The sequence below is a fragment of the Pelodiscus sinensis genome, chromosome 2 (assembly GCF_049634645.1).
Source record: "Pelodiscus sinensis isolate JC-2024 chromosome 2, ASM4963464v1, whole genome shotgun sequence".
Taxonomy (NCBI): domain Eukaryota; kingdom Metazoa; phylum Chordata; order Testudines; family Trionychidae; genus Pelodiscus; species Pelodiscus sinensis.
The window spans coordinates 162128692-162150117 of NC_134712.1; the positions used below are offsets into that span (position 1 = coordinate 162128692).

Below are 21426 nucleotides of genomic sequence, written 5' to 3' on the forward strand. Positions count from 1 at the left end.
ATGCATAAGTGTGTTGAAGATGGGCCTCATGCTATAAAAAAGACATGGCAAAGTCTAAAATTCACATATGCCACTTTTCCCTCTTTTCTATTTTCCTCCTTCCCTTTTAATTTTTCCCTGTGTCATATCATATTGTAGGTTTTAAAAAAAAAGACACCCTTTATGTATCATACATGTGAAATGAATTCCTTTTAGGTCTTCCTCCTTATTCTGCATTATTTGTAAAGTTTATTTAAGATAAATATCTATTTTAAAAGACTCCAGTAAAAGTATCCTAATATTCTGAGTTTTCTCAGAAAAAAACACAATATTAAATCGTATTGCCTATAACGAAGGCCAGTACCTTTCTAGCTAGACACAATACCTACTGACTTAATTTGGATTCCAAATTCTCATTGTGCCTTACATACGTATATATTTGAAAAGGAGGAAGTCTCTCCTGTGACTATCTTTATGGAGAGGAAGATAAGCAATAGCTTTGTTCTTCTGCAGGCAAAACACTTTTCAGGAGGAAATTAATTGTTACTCCATGACACAGGTGAAAGGCCAAAACAAAAGTTACATTACTGCCTGCAGTAACAAAGCTTGCTGTACTAACATAGAATGCAAATAGTCTAAGGCAATACATTCTTTTTCTTTTCTCACAAAAGTCACTTCATATCTACAGTAAAACTCCGATAGTCCGGCATCCAACTGTTTGGCACTCCTGATACTCCGGCATCAAAGTGACAAGCGCTCCTGACCAGCTGATTAAAAAGCCTGCCGCTTAGCACACCCGCTGGCTGTAACCAAAGGTAGCATAAGATTGGGGGAGGAGGGAAGGGAGTGGGATCGTGTTACAGTATGGAGAAGAGCATTTTGCTTCAGTGAAGGGGAAAGGGGAGGGGAGGGGGAGGAGGATCAGGTTACAGCACGGAGGAAATACGAAGAGGAAAGGGGAGGAGAGAGGGAGGGAGATTGTCCTGGCCAGCTGTTAAGCCGTGTAGCTGTACCGCACCTACTGATTCTCCTGCAAATCTGATAATCCGGCACCACCTAGGTCCAAAAGGTGCCAGATTATTGGAAGTCTACTGTATAAGATTTTGTGTTTTCCAACACAGAAAAACTGCGGATGCCACCGTCTTCCAGAGCCTCAATTCTAACACTCTGCAGTTAATACAACACTCAGTTCTCATCTAAGGTTGATACTGATCCAGGATTTCCCTGGAGCATCTAGGAATCAGCTTCCAATTCTAGGAGAAAATTAATAAACTCTTCCAATATATAAGAATATGGCAACACTCCATTTTGTAGGCACTGTATCCACCTCAACAACTGAATTCTCTACTTCTCCTGCCCTTCTATTCACAATGGGGCACATCATGAGCAGGTATGAACCAGCATATCTTCATTGTCTATTTACATCAGCAGGAGATCTAGCCACATGGATCTAGTCCAATGACTTAATATAAAAAAATCAAAGTATTCTTCAAAATGCATGTCTTGCATAAAGGCATAAATAGGATCCATTTAATGCAAAGCTAGAAAACCAGAATTACTATGGTCACTGACAGTGGTTTTCCAATTGCCTTAGATAATCAAGCATATAGCCAATTTTTCCCCAGGTATTTAATACAAAAAAATATACTGAAGTATGAGGAATGTTACAAATATCAAAGTAGCATTTTATAGTTATCTTAGCTTGTAAGGTAACATGGCAAAGATTCCATTTTTTCCCTCAAGAGGGCAAATACTGTATTTCTGCTAGAATAATAGTTCTTAACCTTTTCTATACTATGCGTTTATGTTACAACACAGAGAGATTTGGAAATCACCTCGCTTTATTTCCCCTTCCATCTTGCCACAAAGAAAGAGATCATTGTACTGACCTCCCTGAGACCTGGTTCTAGAGATCACATCCCACAGCTGGTGAACTCATGACCAAGAAAACTATTGACAATTTTAGTGAAAATCAAGGCAGTGGGAGTTGATTCTGAATGGGTCCATTTGAGGGCCCCACATACAGGGAATAAAGTAGAGAAAAATGAGGAGAATAGAAAGTGCAGGGAGGAACTTAGCAATATTGTACATTAGTAACTATAAATCATTATTGGTCATCAGTTTCTGCGAGTTGCCATAAGACTAAATTGCTTTTCTGGATCTAGGAATGGAATCCCTAACAGTCAACTACCCTAATCCTAGCCTACAATGTTTTGGTTAATACTGTATGCTTTCTTACACTCACAATAGAGATCAATAGCAGATATATATTTTTTATGAGGATCCAGTCAGCCCATTCAAAGAAGTGAGTTCTACAAGAAAATGGTTGAGTTTTACATCAGTGACTTACCCAAATGTTTCCATCCTGGTGATATGGCTTCCAGTTTCTCCCTGTATCACTATACAGCATCCGGTACTGAGTCACCCAGTCTGAGCTGCTATATCTGCCTTGGGTTGCGATAGCACTGATTTGTTTCCTGCTCCCAAAATCCACTTGCAGCCATTGATAATGGTCACTATCGGATGGAGACCAGCCTCCAGCACCTGTTGAGTTGGAACAAGAGAGAGACAAACCAGACCTCTTAATCCAAACAGCTTTTGACACATACACATTGAAAAGATGCTAGCTGCTGGATGTAAGCAGAGAACAACATAACACTGACACAACTAAAACATATAAAAAAGAAATATGAGACCTAAAAATTGTCATTTTTATATATGCCATTGGACATTCAATTTCTTTCAAGTTGTATCAGATTATTACTATAACTTTTTGTGTTTTAGTTATGTGGTGTGAACACACACATTACTGTACTGTACTAATGAGACTTTTTATATTTCCTTAATTAGAGGTTATTAGTACATGTCAAACTTAATTGTTAAGAGTTGAACAATTTGCTATAAACTTCCTTTGTCAGAGTTAGTTGATGCAAATCAGTGACTATCTATTGATTCCTTATATCCTTTAAATGCTATTTCAACTTAAAAATATTATACTCATTAAATGGGAGAAAATAATGCCATGCACCTCTAATTTCCTTTCTTAACAGTCCATCATTTCCCTATCAGAGGGGTAGCCATGTTAGTCTGGATCTGCAAAAGCGAGAAGGAGTCCTGTAGCACATTATAGACTAACAGATGTATTGGAGCATAAGCTTTCGTGGGTAAAGACCCACTTTGTCAGATGCATCTGATGTGGGTCTTTGCCCACGAAAGCTTATGCTCCAATACATCTGTTAGTCTATAAGGTGCTACAGGACTCCTTGTCACTTTCACCATTTCCCTGAAATGCATAGACCTCAGAGAATATCTATCAACACTAGTTAAAAAAGAAAGGTGCTGCAGGGATGACTCAGATTTTGATTTGCTGGGCGTACAGGATGTCACAGAGTACATTAACTGATACTTGGCAAATGTATTATCACTCTTTATGGGGCTATGAATTAACTTGATAGTAATATTATTAGCAATATGCTATTCAATCACTAGACTATATTGAACTGATCTTAATAAACAAGGACAATGGTGCATAGATAAAACCAAGTGTCAAGGCATTGAGGCAAGTCTTTACTATACTAAAGCACAGAATATTAGAAGGGAAAATAGAAGTTAGTGATATGCAGGATAATAAAAGACACTGATAATGTGCAGCACTGTGAAACTGATGACGTTTTATAAAATTATATTTTGTAAAATTATACCAATAATTGTAAGTATTACATAAGGGAAAAGCAGAGAATAATTATGTTTATACTTGAATGTGAGACTCCAATACAGAAAAAAGTCTGCAAAGATTTAAAATGACTCCAAGGAATCAGTCCAAAGACATGGCCAGGATCTGGCAGGTACTATACAGTACTGAAAAACAGTTTAATTTGCCACATGGTAACTTCTACTACTTTTTGCTACTAAATGGACTAAATTTCCATCTCAGACCTACTGGGCAGCCCCTATTTTGCTTTCTGATCAATCGGCTGGCTTTATTAAATAAAGCAAACAAACCTCACAAATGCAGCCACAAAGAACTCTGGTCACATACACAAATAGGCAAAATAATTTTCCATAGGAATCGAAGCCAAAACCTTGCTCAGGAGCACTCAGGGCAATTACCAGTTATGATAGCAAAGAAAAGCCTTTCATTTGGAGAAAGTAAACAATTGCATAATCACTGAGACTGATTTGTACCAGTGCTGACTGGAGCTGCTAACTTGAACATCAAAAGATTGATCTCTGGCATGACCTGGTTGTGGAGTTGCAGGGTAGGTGCTGATATAACCACATATTGATCTGGGTTGCACTTCAAAACATCAAATTAGCCTGACATTATGAGATTTTCAAAGGGTTTTATGGGTAACCACCATCATGAAGAGAGCTAGTTTAGTGCTCATTTACATGAATAATATAATGTGCAAATTTCAAATAATTATTTGAAGCATCTGTGGTAATATTTATTCACATTCATGCAAAATCAAATTCACTAGATTTTTCACAGAAAATAAGTAAGGCCATGATAAAACAGAATATACATCCTTTATTTTCTCTGTGAATTGGTTTTGAGGGATCAGGGACATATATTTGTGGATCTACTAGAGTAGTCCATCCATCAATCAATCTAAATATCCTTGGACAGGTTTATCATTGTGTGACACCTAAAGATGATGTCACACAATGGTAAAGTGTCTGTGAATGTACTCTGTCCCTGAACCACTATATATAGGATATGAGAGGTGTAAATGGAACTAAATAAATGTCCTTTAAACCTGATTGAATTATGCCAGTTACAAACTCTTAATCACAGAATATAAAAATATGCAGAATAAATCGGATTAATTTCTATTATTTCTTTTACTTTTGCATTTTTAAAATTATAATTAGGATTCATGGAATATACTCTCTGGATACATGTAATTTATTTTAATCCATTGAACAGTACAATACAAAGAAGAATAGTGATATTCCCCTAAAATATCCCCCAAATTAATTATTTCTGAAGTGCACAAGAACACAAGGTACTAAAATTTACTACATGTTATTTGAATTGTAAATATATATGAGTCAAATAATGGTGTTAATGTAGTATTGCCTGATCTATGTTGTGTAACAATTATATTGATTATTTAAGAAATCCCAATGAACACTAAAGTATGGTGGGTTCTTTTTGCAAGATCAGGTACAATATTATTAGAAACTGTTCAGCTAAGAACCCTAATGTGCACAGTTGCAAATACTCACAAATAGAAAAAAAATCTTCTGTATTTCTAATACTTTTTGTTAATACAGTTAGCAAAAATAACAAATGCTCCAACCCAGAAAGAAAGATAGGGCCAATACAATCCCTTGTAGAACAACCTGAAGTGTTCGTCATTATCATCCTCTTTATCATCTTCCTCGTCACCATCTTCAATGGTCACCAGTCAGGTACCTTCCAATAGTTACATCTTCCAAGGCACACATTTTTTACAATATGTTATACTGACACCATGATGTCTAAGATATATTCAGTAAGGATTTCATCTTTTTTTTAAAATGTGTATTCCTTCACTCTATTAATATTGGAGTGTCATTCTCCCAGAGGTTACTAGTCCATTTATCTAAAACTTACTAGCATATACATAAATCAGTTGCATTGGTATTCTGCTGATGTTAATAACTTCAAAACCATACACTTACTCGTTTATGTATCCTTACCTGTTTACTTCTTTTCTTATTTACAGGATTGACTACAAGCATTTTTTTCTGCAAGAGATCTGAGCAACAAATTGATTTGAGGTAAGTGATTGGGCTTTTGGTATAAAAAGCAAATGAATCTTTTGTGAACTTTGGTGTATAGAAACCAACTAACACTAAGGCTATTTCTATACTGGCAAGTAAACAACAAAAGTTTTGCCATTCACAGGTATTCAAGTAACACTCCCACAAAAGATAAAAGTTTTGCCCAAAACAAGTGCCATGTGAACAGTCCTTTTTTGACATGTGTGCTCTCCAGCCAACAAAGCAAACACCGCCCACTGAGAGTGGAAGTATTTTGTTAGTTTCCTTAAATAGCATTTTCTATGTCTTGACAGCATGCCTGTTATTTCAAAATATCTTTCTAAATAACAGATGCACTATTCTGATGTCCTGGTAAACTTGTTCTATGGGGATTAAGGGAGATTTCGGAGCAGCGCTCTATTGTGAAATACACTGGAAATAAACTATGCAATTTGCATAGCTCAAATTGAGTTGCTTATTTCGAGCTGTGGGTGCAGCATAGATGCATACTAAGGGTACATCTAGACTACAGGCTTTTGTCGGCAGAAGTTTTGTTGACAGACACTGTCGTCAAAGCTTCTGTTGACAAAAAGCGTCTAGACTACATCCAGCAAGCCACTTTGTCAACATGACAGTATAGATGCAAAGGACAGTGTAGATGCAATAATGCCTTCTGTCGACAGAACTCTGTCGACAAGAGGCATTATTTCTCATAGAATGAGGTTTACAGCCGTCCACAAAACTGCTGAGTTCTGTCAACATTATGTCTACAGAACTCAGCGGCAGTGTAGATGCAGGTATAGTTTTGTCGACAAAAGTGGACTTTTGTCGACAAAACCCGGTAGTGTAGACACACCCTTAGTGACACAGCTATGTCAACACAGTCGTGTCACTACAAGCTGAGTTGTATAGAAAAGGCTAAGTCCAGATCACTTAGGGTGTATCTATACCACATCCATAGCTTGAAATAAACTACGCAATTTGAGCTACACAAATTGTGTAGCTTATTTCAAGTATATTTTGAAATAGAGTGCTATTCTGAAACATCCCTTAATCCTCATGGAACAAGGTTTAATGGGATGCCATAATAGTGTGCTAGATATTTTGAAATAACAGAAGCGCTATTTTGGGATACCGCAAATAGTGCTGCAGTGTAGATGTACCCTTAACATAACAAAGATAGACTGGCATGTCCAGGAGACTATGACGCCATGGCAAGACTACTATCATGTTTTAGGAGTTCAAACTTGTTACTGGGTTAATGGAATCTAGTTATAGAATACACAACCAGTTTGGGGTCTCTGCCCTGGGCCCTGGTTCTTGACAGTGTGCCCTAAGGCTGTCATTCAGGGTCACTTCACATAATTTGACACTAGCTTTATGTGATTACTTGTCAGCACCGTAGCCGTAGTCGTAGCATTCTATTCTGTAATCTCTTACAATCTACATTTACTCCTGATTAACTATTTATGCTAATGCCTTTTTTGGTCCTCTGTCTCTTTTATTTTAGCTAAGAAACTGTCTTACAAGTCTTGAAGCTTATATACTCATTACAATGCTGCCTTAACTGAAACTTATGCTATATCTATAGGTTATTGTAGCTTCACAGTTCCCATTTTTACAAGACACTTTTTTCAATTGATTATAATTTTGCCAAACTTAAACTAGTCAGTCCTAATTTTTTCCTTGGCAGGTTTCTGACTCAGGCTGAATTTTTCTGTGAATGTTTCAGCCTCAACAGTGCAGCTATTTCTGCTAACATGGGTAGAAGCAAAAATATATCATTCTGAAATGATAAAAAAGCCCTCCGGTGATCTTTTCTTCCAGAATCTGTAGCATCCCCCTGGCTTTGGAAGAAGGACTTAAAATTTTGCAGAGAGCAGCCTTTCTATGGAGGATGTGCTTTTTTATGTCCACGTGAAAATCAGCCTGAACTTGGGTAAGTTATAAGCCTTTGCAAAATTTAAGTCTGCACCTGCTTACCCAAGACATTTCTTGGAGAAGCAACCTTAATTTTGGCATGTCTTAACTTTGGAGTGCTGGACTTTGCAAACTTAATATTCTTTAAATATTTTAAATGTAGCTATATTGATGGATATTCCATTATTTAATAAATAGTATATGATTAAAGACTCATAAAGGTAAAAGTTGAAGTTACAAATAGAACCTTATTTTTTTCAGTTTTTATATAAATATGTCAGTGTATGGAAGGTACTATGAAGTGCATAACTGACATAAATCTGTAAAACTGATGTCCTTCCAACAAAATAATTGTTTGATAAGTACACTCATCTGCTGTAATGTAACTGATGTTATTTTTCAAAAACAATATGTTTACTATAACTTTAGTTAAATAAGAAGATTTTATGGTACACACATGTATCAAAAGAAAACCTATATTTTAGTCTAATTACATCCCAACTATACATTCTTATCACAGTTATATTGATATTACTGAAATCAGAACTTGGCCTAGTGCAGATAACAAACCTTCCGGTGACCTGCAAACTGTAACTATGTTTTGGAATCTTTTCACCCAAAAACAAAATTGAAAAAAATCAGAAACTTTTGAACATTTTGATTTTTCCTATTTTTTACCTGCTTACTTCATACAAACCTGAGGGTGAATTTCTGAATTCAAGCCATTAGGCTGTATCACCTATATCACCCTTCTTCTAACAAGGGTTAGTGGGGGAGGGAAAGGAACACAGATGAAAGATACGCATGTCCCACCTCTATTCACTAAGGATATGTCTACACAGCAAAGTTATTTTGAAATAACAGCCCTTATTTTGCAATAACTTTCCTAGCGTCTACACAGCCAAACCGCTATTTCAAAATTAATTTGAAATAGTGGAGTGCTTATTTCGAATTTGGTAAACATCAATCTACGAGTAATAACTCCAAATTCTAAACAGCTATTTCAAAATAAGTGCTGTGTAGACACTTACTTAGTAATAGAAGGCCTCCAGCCTTCCCAGGATGCCCTAGTGGCCACTCCAGCCTCAACCAAGAACACTCCTCTCCATCCCCCACTCCCCGGAGCCCTTAAAGGGGTAGATTCTGGCTGTGCCAGCTCCAAGCCTGCCATCCCAGAGCCAGCAGTCACTGCCCCTGACCCAGTGGCCCCAAAACATGAGCCAGCAAGCCACTGGCAGTCAGCCCTCCACCACTTCCCAGGAGCAGTCTGCCAGCTCCCAGAGAAGGCAGGCACCTTCATGGTCCAGGGTGATCATAGACCTTATTCAGCTTTGGGGGGATGCCCCCAACATCCATGATCTCTGCACTAGATGGAGATACGTGGCCGTCTATGGTAGTATAGCTGCCAGCCTGGCCACCAAAGACCACATGTGAACCCAGGAGCAGGTCTGCATGAAAATCAAGTTGGTCCGGTGAGACCCCCAACCCTGAGCTTCCTCTCCCCCTTCTTCCCCTTAATTCCCCCTTCCAGCTCCCTCCTCCCAGGTTTCCCCCTCCTACCGTCTCTTCTCCCCTCTCCCACCTCCTTTCCCCAGTCTCACCAGAGTTTCATTTCCTCCCCGCCCCCAGATTTTTTAAATAACAAGAGTTTGTGTTTATGAAAATACGTGTCTTTTATTTGACATCAGGAAGGGAGGCTAGGGAGGGGTAAGTGGAAGGATGTGAGGGAGGAAAGAGGCACAAGCCCCCAGTGGGGCAGACCAAAGAGGATCTTAGTGCTCCTCACGGTGGAAGCTCTCCCGCAGGGTCTCCTGGATTCTGACAGTCCTCCCCTACCCTCCCCCCCCGCCCCCAATGGATCTCCTGGATGGCAGTCTGCAGAAAGTGCAGCCAAGCTCACAGCAACACATCCAAGAGAAGCACCAGAGTTCCCAGGGGCAGCTCTGGCTCCATGTTGCAGAGTGCTATGGTTCCTGAGTGAGGGCACACAGACAAAATGCTTTGCTGTCCCTCATCAAGGTAGGTAAGCAAGCAGGGAAACCTGAGAACTGGCTGTCCAAGGGGTACAGGGGTCCCTTTAAACACAGACCTCAGATAGCCTCAGGCAGCAGCCCCACACAGTAAGTCCTGAACTGGTTCCGGCCAGCCTTAAATGCAATTCAGAGTCCACTCAGTGTGGATGCGCTATTTCGAAATAGCAAAATGGTATTTCGAAATGATTTTTGTGTGTAGATGCGTTATTTCAAAATAACTTATTTCGAATTAACTATTTTGAAATAAGATATTTTGAAATAACACTGTAGTGTAGACATACCTAACAGAGCCTGCAGGAGCACTCATCCTGCAAAGGACAGGATTTCTCTCAATCCTGTCACAAGGATATTCTTTTATTTTCCTTCCAAAGTCAGGAAAGAGAGAATGGCAGTTGTTTCAGTAAGAAAGGGAAGCATCAGTGATTGGGCAGAGAAATGAACAGATTTGGTATTACTAAAAATAACACTTAGCGGAACAGCATGTGAAGGGAATGGTGATCAGCCCCAAAGGGAAAGCAGGTATTAGACCTTCACCAGAAACATACTATGAAGATCAATGAAAAGTTTCCTGTCGCTGTTTGATCTATCAAGAAGTGCAATTTGGAAGAGCTGATTACTTTGTTCATTTGGCTTGAAATGTGTAACCTCTATTGATCCAAGGATTAAGAAAGAGTCTTCTTCTTTTATCAAGTACACACCCTGGAATAAGTTGTAAGAAAATAGAATTAGTTCAAGTCACCCTTCCCAGCAGACCCCCTGTGAAATTCTTAGTGGGGCTTCAATTCAGCAAATCAAAGACCATGCCGAGGTCCATCCCCATTCAGCAAAGCATCAAAGTACTTGCACACATACTTACAGTTAAGCAAGTCTTACTAAAGTTCAGGGGATTTGTGATGTGATTAGTGTTCTGCAGGTGCTCACACATTTGTTGAATGGGAACTGATTGCTGCATTGTGGCATGGAGTAATAATCTGATATTGCATAGGCAGGAGGAGGGTTTACTAGCATGCAGAAGTATCTTACATTTCTCCGTTCCTAATACGGTGAAACATTTAAAATTGCTATCTGCATTATAACTATGTTGGAAATTTATATATTTTTGACTGATACACAATCTATGAGAGAATGGTGAATTGCCCTTAGTGAATGTGTGATTTCATTGGGATATTGGAAGCTATCGGTAAGAACCATTTTGTATTGAAACTGATGGTGAAATCAACTGTTATTTTATTAATGCCATTAATGGTGTTAGTAATTGTTTTAGTTATTGTTTATATTCTCCATTTTATGGCATGGACTCTTTGTAGTTTTTGTTTAATTTTGGTGGAAACCAGACATGAACTATATTTTTTATAAAACAACAAATGGACGGTAGCATTTTATAGCTGTTCCCACGAAAGCTCATGATACCATCTACATGTTTTGTTAGTCTATAAAGTGCTACCAGACCATTTGTTGTTTTCTGAGTTTATCCTGTACAGACTAACTCGGCTACCCCCTGAAGCTTATATTTTTCAAGGTAGGCATCTTCATTTAATAGAATATAATACAAATAGTTACAAGCTGCTTCATATATAATGAAAACAATGCAAGTGAGTTACTTGTGATTAGAAAAGTACAAAAACAACATGGCAATTAAAAGAAACAAAATATATTAAAATAAAATAGGCTCACTTCATTAAAGAGACAATGGGCAGATTTCTTTGTGTCTCAGTTGAAAGAAATAAAATCACAGACAACATCTTGTATCCAGATTTTAATATTCCAGAATAAAAAGTGATGACACATATTCTCCTACTTGTCTGGAGGCAGTGACATTGATTTACAGATTAATAATTTGGGGATGAATGTCCTACCATAATTCATGCTGGCTAGGAACATATATCACAAGCAGTCCCCATTAGTTTCTGCTACTGTCAGAATCTGACACTTTGCCTACAAACAGAAGAGAACCATTAGCTTAGCAGTAAGAATGCCAGCACTGAGAACTGAGCATAGCAGGCCCTTCTGAGTGTGTAAAGACTGTAAAAGTGTAATGCCAAAAGGTGGAAACAAAAACCTGGGACCTCAGTGCACATTTCCCCTAGCTGAGCAAGGGCATTTCAAGTTTCAGAGAGCCAGTTAAAAACTCTGATGAGCCCCCACTTGTAACGCCAAGAGAGGAACTGAACCTGGGACTTGTGGAGCTTAGTGTATGAGCATCTACTGCTTGAGCTAAAAGCCAACTGGATCTTAATCTCAGCAATCCCTTAGTGTGTGTTCATTTTTAACTATAATCAGTGCTATAGGGGATTTTTAAGTGTTCTGCACTGCCCTATTTTTCAAAACAGGATACAGAAAATTGGTTCTATTCCTTCTGCAGGCTGATATACAAAAAAAGATTTTTATCATTGAAAATATATACAATAGGGTACAAAATATTCAGAAATTCAAAATGTTGAGAAAGGAAGCATTTTTATATTATGTACATTCAAATGTAAAATTGGTCTCCTTTCAATAAGAAAAAATATGTCAGATCTTTACATGTTATGTAGAATACAGTACACTATTCCAAGGATGGGAAGAAGGATCTCCCAAATTAACTTAAGCTGGGATTTTATTTGAAGTCAATTGGGGTCAATGTCCTCTTTTGGTTATGCAGACAAAATTCAAAATTATGCAGAGAAGATCTCCAAGGAGACTAGAGTGGCTGTGAAGGAACTAGCCAGTCAGGGGTTAGGGAGGCCTATAAAAGGCTCTGTAAAGCACAGCAGCAGTCACTTGCACCCCAGATTTGAAGGAGTGAAAGACCCTGGAGACTGGCTGGCTGAGTGATGGCAGCACCATGGACAGCTCTGAGGGGAGAGCTGGTTAGAGGCCAAGTCTACGCTAGACTTAGAAGGTCCCGTTAAGGTATGCAACTCAAGCTACGTAAAATACATAGTTGGAGTCGGCTTACCTTAAGCTGAGTTTAGTGCTGCCTGCACAGAGGAAGACCGATGGGAACAAGCACTCCTGTTGGCTTCCCTCACCCCTCGCAACTGCAAGGAGTACTGGCACCAATCGGAGCTGTCCTCAGTGTTCACTGTAGCGGATCTTAATTAGACTTGCTAAATCAAACTCCAGAAGATTGCTCTCCAGTGTGGCAAGTGCAGATGGGGCCAGAGACTCTGAACTATTGAGAGACTTTATGATGAACTGTCATAGAGCCCTGAGGTAAGGGCGATGACATTGTCTCCAGAAGGGGAAGCCTTGGAGGCACCACTCTCTGAGTGGGGAATATAGTGAAACCATACAGAGGGCATCGAGATGGACCCCTGGTAAAGTTGTACCCCAAAAGGGGTTGTGATTCACAAAGAGGGCTGAGTGCAGGCAAATGCATTCAGCCAGATGGGGGTGTTCATGTGAGGTGAGTGCTGTCCCATTACACATGGAGTGTTCTATCCCCCAGAGAATGTCATCCTGAGCTTCAGAGTTCTGTCAGACCTTGACTCCTCATATGCACCACTACTTGGCAGTGCATTACTCCTGGATGGAGTGGTAGCTGTCGAAACTGCCTATGACTTGTGAATTTGAAAGCATGAGCCCAACTGCCTGAATTAACAGAGCAGATTCCATAGCTCAAAGACTCTAGTGGACTTTAAACTTCTATTTTGCAGACTAACCACTAGATGTTAGCTCAATCTATTTGACTTAATAATGAAAAGGCAAAGGAGTGACTTGATTATGGTCTATAAGTATCTACCTCAAGAACTAATATTTAATGCATTTAAACAATGGAGCATTCACTCTAACCAACAAAGGTATAACATCATTCAGTGGGTGACAGCTGAAGCCAGACAAATTTGGAATAGAAATAAGGTATAAATATTTAATGCTGAGAGTATCTAATGACTACAAAAATTTAAATGAACAATTTTTAAATGAAGATTAGATTTTCCCCCTAAAAGATCCACTGAAGAAAATATTTTGGGGAAGTTTGATGGCCCATTGCATAGAGCAAGGAACACTAGTGATCACAATGGACCCTCTGGGACTTGGAATGTATGTGAACAAAGAGCCACACTATGTTAGCACAGGTTAAGCACACACTGATATTACTTCGCCAATCATTTATATATACAGAACCGTGTTTCATATATCAGGGCTCCCCATACTTGTTATGTTCATGCCTTCAGTTTTGTTAACAGGTACCCAATATGGGTTTGAAGTAATGAACAGTGATAAAGAAAAAAAGAAATAAAATCGGCATTATACAGTGCACAAAGGGAAGAGGAGAAAGTATTATGGAAAACAGACAATATATTTTTGGAACAATTATGTCAATTTCTCTCATTCAGATAATTACCACATTTCAAGCTGACGTCTACTGTTAAATACGCAGCTGATCTATTACAATTTCCCTGCTGTTGACCCAGCCACCAAGCTCTTCATGATTCCACTATTTATTCTTGATGTGTAAATAGAAACATTTTGAGCTATTGTCCTTGTTTCCCAACACCGAAGAAAATACCAAAATAAATCTACATCCCGATACTTGTCACTTTATAGATAAAATGAAGCAACTACGATATGTAAGGATTTTTTTTACTGAAATCCTAAGAAACTCAGGCTGTGTCTAGACTGGCCACTTTTTCCGGAAAAGCAAACGCTTTTCCGGAAATCTTGCCAGTTGTCTACACTGGCCGCTTGAATTTCCACAAAAGCACTGACGATCTCATGTAAGATTGTCAGTGCTTTTGCGGAAATACTATGCTGCTCCCATTAGGGCAAAAGTCTTTTTCCAAAAAACTTTTGCGCAAAAGGGCCAGTGTAGACAGCAGAGATTTGTTTTCTGCAAAAAAGCCCCAGTCGCGAAAATGGCGATCGGGGCTTTTTTGCAGAAAAGCGCGTCTAGATTGGCCACAGACGCTTTTCCGCAAAAAATGCTTTTGCAGAAAAGCGTCCTGCCAATCTAGATGCTCTTTTCTGAAAATGCTTTTAACAGAAAACTTTTCCGTTAAAAGCATTTCCGGAAAATCATGCCAGTCTAGACGTAGCCTCAGAGTATCAAAAAAGTAACATAGCTTTTTTAAGACACCTTGGTAACAGTGAATACTTGCATTCCAGTGTTTCTCAAGATACACTCCTGTATGCCTAAAATAACTGCATTTTCATTGCACTTCCCCCAAAAGCTCCAAGAACTTCATAAACATTAATGAAGTAAGCCTGACATGACCATTGTGTGGGAGGTATTTTTTTAGTCACTTTACCACAGAAAAACTGAGGCACTGAGAATTTAAACAATTATACCATGGTCACAAGGTAAATCAATAGCAGAATGGGAAACACAACTAGGCTCCCGGGTGTATTGCTTAATCCTTGGACATGTCATGAAATCCATGAGCAATCAATACTTTGAGGAGTTCCAAAAGAATCCTAAGCAAGACTTAGCTCCATGTGAAATGGTTATGGGCAAACACAGTAAATATTAGAATTCAGATTTGGATAGACATCCAGAGAAGTTAAAATTTTTAACAGAACTATCACATACTAATGAGCTTGCAAAATTGACCTTCCCAGAAGAGGCTTGTTTCATGAGATGGATTTCAGATGCATACTGCTTCTTATTCATGCTGGAAATAACACAGAAACTGCTTTCTCTCTCTCATACACATACATATTGTTTTGACAAATTCACCTTCACTGGATATGTCATGAAACCCAGGAAAATAAAATTTGCATTAGTAGACTCAATTCCTGAATTATTAGAACTAGTTTGTCCCTTGCTGGTTTAAATTCAATGAAAATTTTGACCTTTCAGTAAGATCTGACAATAGTTTTGAACAAGGGCTTTGCTCTGGACTCAGCCAGGTCACTGGATCTTTGCTATTGATAGGAACTCGAGCGGGCCCTTAATCAGAACTAACATCAGAAACAAATTAGGAAGATCAACAGAATGTTTAATGATGCCCTGGACTCTGGGGTTCAGCTTTGTGTACTCTAAGAATCTTAGTCAGGAGGTCAGAAGTAAGATTCTTTTCTGAGCAGGTTCGTCTCATGATTAGGCTTTGCTCCCTGTCTATCTGTAGTATCCGGATTGTGTTCATACTGAGGAACACTTACACCTGGTCTATTGTTTTAACTTATATTAGTTTGTAAACAACTGCAGTAGTACAAATATTAAAGCAAATTTACAATTTAGAGATGTACAAAAATTCAATTTACATTTCCCATGCATTTCTTTCTGCCCAGTTTAGAAACTTCAGCCCTTCTGTTTTGTAAATAGAGCTGGGACATTTTTTTTTCTCCATGAGTGCTGACTTTAAAAAAAAATCTAGTAAATGTAAATATATAATTCTACAATCAATCCAAAAACGACATGTAACTCAGAAAAAAAGGGGAAAAATGATACCCAGTAAAGAGTAAGAAAGAGGAAGTGAACAAGAGATGGTGGATGGGGTAATGTGTGAATAAAAAACATAAATGATGAAAGTGTACAAGATGAAGAGGGTTTATAGTATATACAAATGAATCATAGATCACGCAAGACAAATGAAGACCTGCATTACGTCTCTCAAGAAAGTCACATACCATTCTTTGCAATGCAGTCAAATAACAAAGGAAAATAAAAAGACTAAATTAGATTTTAAAAAGTTTCATTTTAATTTAAAAATTGAAAGTTAAGTGCAGTTGTGAACAGCTGAGATAACTCAGGGGATGTTGGTCACTTAAGCATAGCCTACAAAAATATTAAAATAATTGAATTAAAATTATCCCAGGTGATCTTTCCAACAGTGAGCTTAATTAGAATGAATTCCCAGGTATGGTGCATATTTCTTAATGCCAACTACTTTCTAATGTATCTTAAGCTCAAATCCTGCAGGGGGCATCTTTAGAGAGGGATCAATTTGCCCTAATGAACACTGGTGACAACTAAAAGGTAAAAGTGATACAGAAAGTGTTCTCTGAGCTGATGCACAGCACCCAGAGTTATCAGACTCAAAACAGAGGATACAGCACTTACCCTGAGGAGCCTCTATTAAGAAAAAACATTTAGCAACATTGGTTAGTTTAGAAAAAATTCATCACTTGAAACTATATGTAAGGGGACTGTTACCCCTTACTAAAACTCTGTGGGAGTTTTTTGGTTTACCAGCTTCAGAAGGGGAAGGGTTCATGAGACTGACAGACCCCAGAGACAATGGAAAGCAGTCAACACTCCAGCTCAGCCTGACTGACAGGTTGTAAGTGGGGATTGTTCTGGCTCTGTCTCTGAACAAACAAGCTGTGTGCAGAAGAGGTCCTGCAAAGACAGAGAGCTGAGAGAGGAGTACAAGAAGAAGTCCTGCAGTGACAGAACCAGACACAGACAGGCCAAGCAGTGCAGACCCTGTGTTGAGCAGCAGACTGGCAGTGCTCAGAAAGCCAAAAGGAACAGAGAAGCAACACAAGGAGCTGGAACTGGCCAAGCAGCACAGCCTGCAGCTGGATGTGGTGAGCTACTGGGACCTGCAAAGTGTGGGGAAAGGCTCTGGACTGGGAGAGGGGTCTGGCCACTTAGAGACTGAGGCTGTGTGGTCACTGCCAGTGCAAGCGTGTCCAGCCTGCAGTCCCTTGCAGCACATCCAGGGCTTCTAAGGAAGAGACTGTGAACTGTCCTTACACTCTGCAGACTGCTGTTTTGATGTCCCTGTGCTACAGAGCAGGGCTGTGTGTTCTCATTTAACCATTCTCATTGTTTCTTATTCTATTCTCTTTAATCAGTTGATGTTTAATAAATTGTATTTGCTTTGAACCTTATGAAGTGATCACTGGGCCAAGAAGGCCTGCAGTGTAAAGAGAGCACCTCGGAGTGGGGACACCCTAACTCCTGCCCCTAGTGACTACAAGGTCAGGGATTAAGCCCCAGGAAACCTGGGCCCAGCCTTGTTGGGGTTTCAAGAGCTCTGCTACTCAGGAGAGTGGAGGGGGAGCCCTCAGGATCAGGGAGCCGTGGGGTAAAGGAAGTGGGAGCGGGGACACAGATCCTTTCGCTGGTTCATTTCACCGGGGTGTATAGAAGCCAGGAAAGTTCCCCACAAGAGCGGGACCATTCCCCCGCTTACATATACCTTTGCCATCTGGTCTGCTATCTAATCATATATATAGCAGCCCAATGTCTGTGACTAACACTGTAGCATTGTCTTGCCTCTGTGGGGAGCTTTTGCCTCCCACCATGGTGCTCAGCTGACTTCTGCGCCACTCAGCCAGGCCGCCGCGGGGGAGCAAGCGGCCAAGCACCCATCTGGGCACTGCGGTCCCCCTGCAGCACTCCTGTGGAAGCGCGGAGCCCAAACGGTCACTTGCTCCACTTGCTCCCCTGTGGCAGCCTGGCTGAGCGGCGCAGAAGTCAGCCGAGCACCACAGAGGGAGAGAAAAGGGGGTGGGGCGGTGACGTACACGGCCATGGGGCGGGGCCCGGCCACGTACGTCACTGCCCTACCCCCCCTTTGCATCCCGCCGTGGTGCTCAGCTGAGTTCTGCGCCACTCAGCAAGGCCACCGTGGGGTAGCAAGAAGAGCAAGCAGCCGTTTGGGCTGCCCCGCAGCAGCCCAGCTGAGTGGCTCAGAACTCAGTCGAGCACCACAGCGGGAGGTGAACGGGAGCAGGGTGGTGACATACACGGCCAGGCCCCGCCTCCTGGCCATGAACAGACCCTGGCCGGGGGGGGGGGGGAGGAGGGCGGGGCAACGAGGAGGAGGGGGAGGTGAAGGACAACTGGGAAGCTGCAGGATCAGTGCTGGGGTGAAGGTAAATGGTGCAGGGGGGCAGCTGGAGCTTATAGGCAGCCGCTCAGCTGGGCTGCTGCGCGGGAGCAAGCGGCGCAAATAGCCGTTTGGGTTCCACGCTCCCCATGCAGGAGGGGGAGGAGAAGAAAAAAAGAGTGAGAGGCAGGAGGGGGAGAAGAGAAAGAGATGGAGAAAGAGGCAGGAGATGGCGGAGAGCTGGGCGGGGGGGAGGCAGTAGGAGCAGGCGAGAGAGACGGAGCCAAAGACCGGAGGCTCAGGAGAGAAGACCGAGTTAGAAAGGGAATAGGACGTGGAGGAGAGACCTGAAAATCCCGTTTTATGATGGGCTAATTGGCTAGTATATATATATATATATATATATATATATACATATATATATATATATATATATATATATATATATATATATATATATATATATAAATATGCAGAAAGAAATTAATTCATAAATGAAAAGTTAAACACATACTGGAATGGCTTTAAATAAACCTTGCACATCACATTTATTTAGATAATCACTCAGCTTTTTCCAGCCTGGAATTTCCGTGCTTCAGATAGAAAGTTGAAGAGAAGCAGGGGGAAAGATTCTTGAACTCTGGCAAAGGATTCAATTCTATGGTATGCTGCACTGGTCTACAGTAAGCAAGAAAAATAGTATAGTGATCTTCCCTTCCCTATGTACCCTGAGTAAACAATCAGGACATGATTCTTTCATTATACATTAATACACCATATCTAGAGTCTAACAACTCAGTTTATGTACCTTATCCCACTGATGAGCAAGTACTGACTGGCAGATAACAGGAATTCTCTCTCTCGTGTATTTTCTCCCTGGTCATCCCTTCTCTCCTCCTCCCGCAGACAAAGAAATCCAACCCTGGTTAGTGGAATACATGTGGCGGAGATGAGGACAGGATTTGACCTTTAGGACCGAATTGTGTTCATATTGGGGAACACTTAACACCTGCTCTATACTACAGTGGAAGGTCGACTTAAGATACGCAACTCCAGCAACTTTAATTACATAGCTAGAGTCAAAGTATCTTAAATCATGTTTCCGTGCCATCCACACAGCAGGAGGTTGATGGGAGGAAACACTCCCATTGACTTCCCTTACTCCTCATGAGGAACAGGACTACCAGCACCAACTCACTAAACTGAACCCCTGAAGATCATCCTCAGCAGCGAAGATCTTCTGCGTAGTATGGATGTGGCCTAGTTACCTGAATTAATGGAACTGCTGAAGCATGGGTGCATAATCTGTCTGAGGCAAAGAGGAATGTTCTATGGGACGGAATGTGGTAGGTATCCTTAATCACACTGATAAATACCTTTGTCCCTAAGAAGAAGTCCCATTGAAATACATACAACTACGTATGGAGTGATATGAGTCAACATACCACACTCTAACCTTATTAACATAGACACTGTTGTTCTAGCACTCTTACTCACCTTACACAGGGGCTACGTCTCCCATTGCCCAGTCTTGCACAAGAACATATGCAAATGAGGCTCGGCGATGAATATCGCTGCGCCTCATTTCCATACTTAATGAGCTGCTGTTTTTGTGCCACGGTGCTTTTGCACAAGAAGGAGCAGTCTACACTGCTCCTTCTTGCACAAAATCCCCCTCTTAAGCAAGAGCGGTTCTGCTGCTTATTTTCAGGCAGAATGGCTCTTTCACAAGAGGTTTTTTTTGTGCAAGGAGTAGTGTAGAGTGCTCCTTCTTGCGCAAAAGCCCCTTGTGCAAAAATGGTGGCTCATTAAGTATGCAAATGAGGCATGGCGATATATATTTGCGCAACAGTGAGCACTGTAGATGTAGCCCATGTTTCCCCCCCCCCCCCCAATTAATAAACGATATAGAAATCAGTGTTTTGTAGAGACTTGGAGTAAAATCCTAACTCAATTTAAATAATTGATACCACTGGATGTTGTATTGCATTTCACTGGATATATAAAATGAAGAACAACACTTGAGAAGCTACTTCTGCTGCATTTGTCGGATTAGTACCTGGTGGCCTCCCCAGAATCTAATTCTCCTGGTTTGTACCTTTGCCCCAGCAGTCCTTTTCATGTCAGTGACCTCTCTCTTGATCCATTGTCTCTATGATGCATTCCCTGCCTCTGTGGACCTGTTCCCAGTAAGTTCACAAGGAGCTGAAGTAACTTAGCTCCTGCTGTTAAATACTGCTTTGAAGTCAAGCTCCCTTGACAATTGCACTGAAGATTCAATCTTCATCTGCTACCCTATTGATATCAGTAGTACCACCTATGGCTGAGCTGAGTTCAACAGAACTTATATGTGATTTACTTTTCTTTTCTCTCTTTCCTTATCCTCTTTAGCTTTCTCTCATTTTTATTTTGCCTTTTCTCTCTCTCTCCTCTTAGGGGTTTGCAAGAGCAAACAGATTCAAGGGTTTTTTCCCCTGCATGCACGCTTACCCAGATGTATTTCCCAAACACTACTGGAATTCCTTAAGAACTTGGAATGGTCAGTCCATTAATGGTTCGGAGACTGAGATTAATTTAGAATTGGCTGAAAAATGGAATTTCAATCCAGAGGGAAATCCGAGATTTCAAAATTGTTCCAAATCAGGACCCAAAGTCAATTATCTCTGAATTTTTCATTAAACAAAATATTCTGCAGTATTTTGTTTTGACCTTCTATATCATAAAGTCAAAGTCAAAATAATAAAGTGAATGTGAGCATTAATGAAATAAAAGCATTAATTGAGCCTTGTAATAGCATGTTATGCATTTAGTCTAGAAAAACTTAATGGGCCAATATATTCTTGCCTCTTCATTTTTAGAAACTTCTCCAATAAATCTGGTCAGGGCATGGACAAATATTGGTTCATACACTTTATTTGGATGCATTTTGTAATGAAGACTGAAATGACTGAATGAAATAGTGTGTGGGGCGATGGGGGGGGGGGGGGGATTTGTCATGACATTTGAGTGTCTAATTTGACACTACTCCCATGAGAAGA

The 21426-nt window shown here is 40.3% G+C and overlaps 1 protein-coding gene across 1 annotated transcript in view; it reads right to left on the minus strand.

Moving 5' to 3' along the window:
- CNTNAP2 (contactin associated protein 2) overlaps window positions 1-21426 on the minus strand; it is a 1606913-nt gene that overhangs the window by 1053645 nt on the left and 531842 nt on the right. Inside the window, exon 3 of the mRNA XM_075921713.1 lies at window positions 2330-2523. Coding sequence (XP_075777828.1) covers window positions 2330-2523 — 194 coding nt within the window. The remainder of the gene's footprint in view (window positions 1-2329; window positions 2524-21426) is intronic.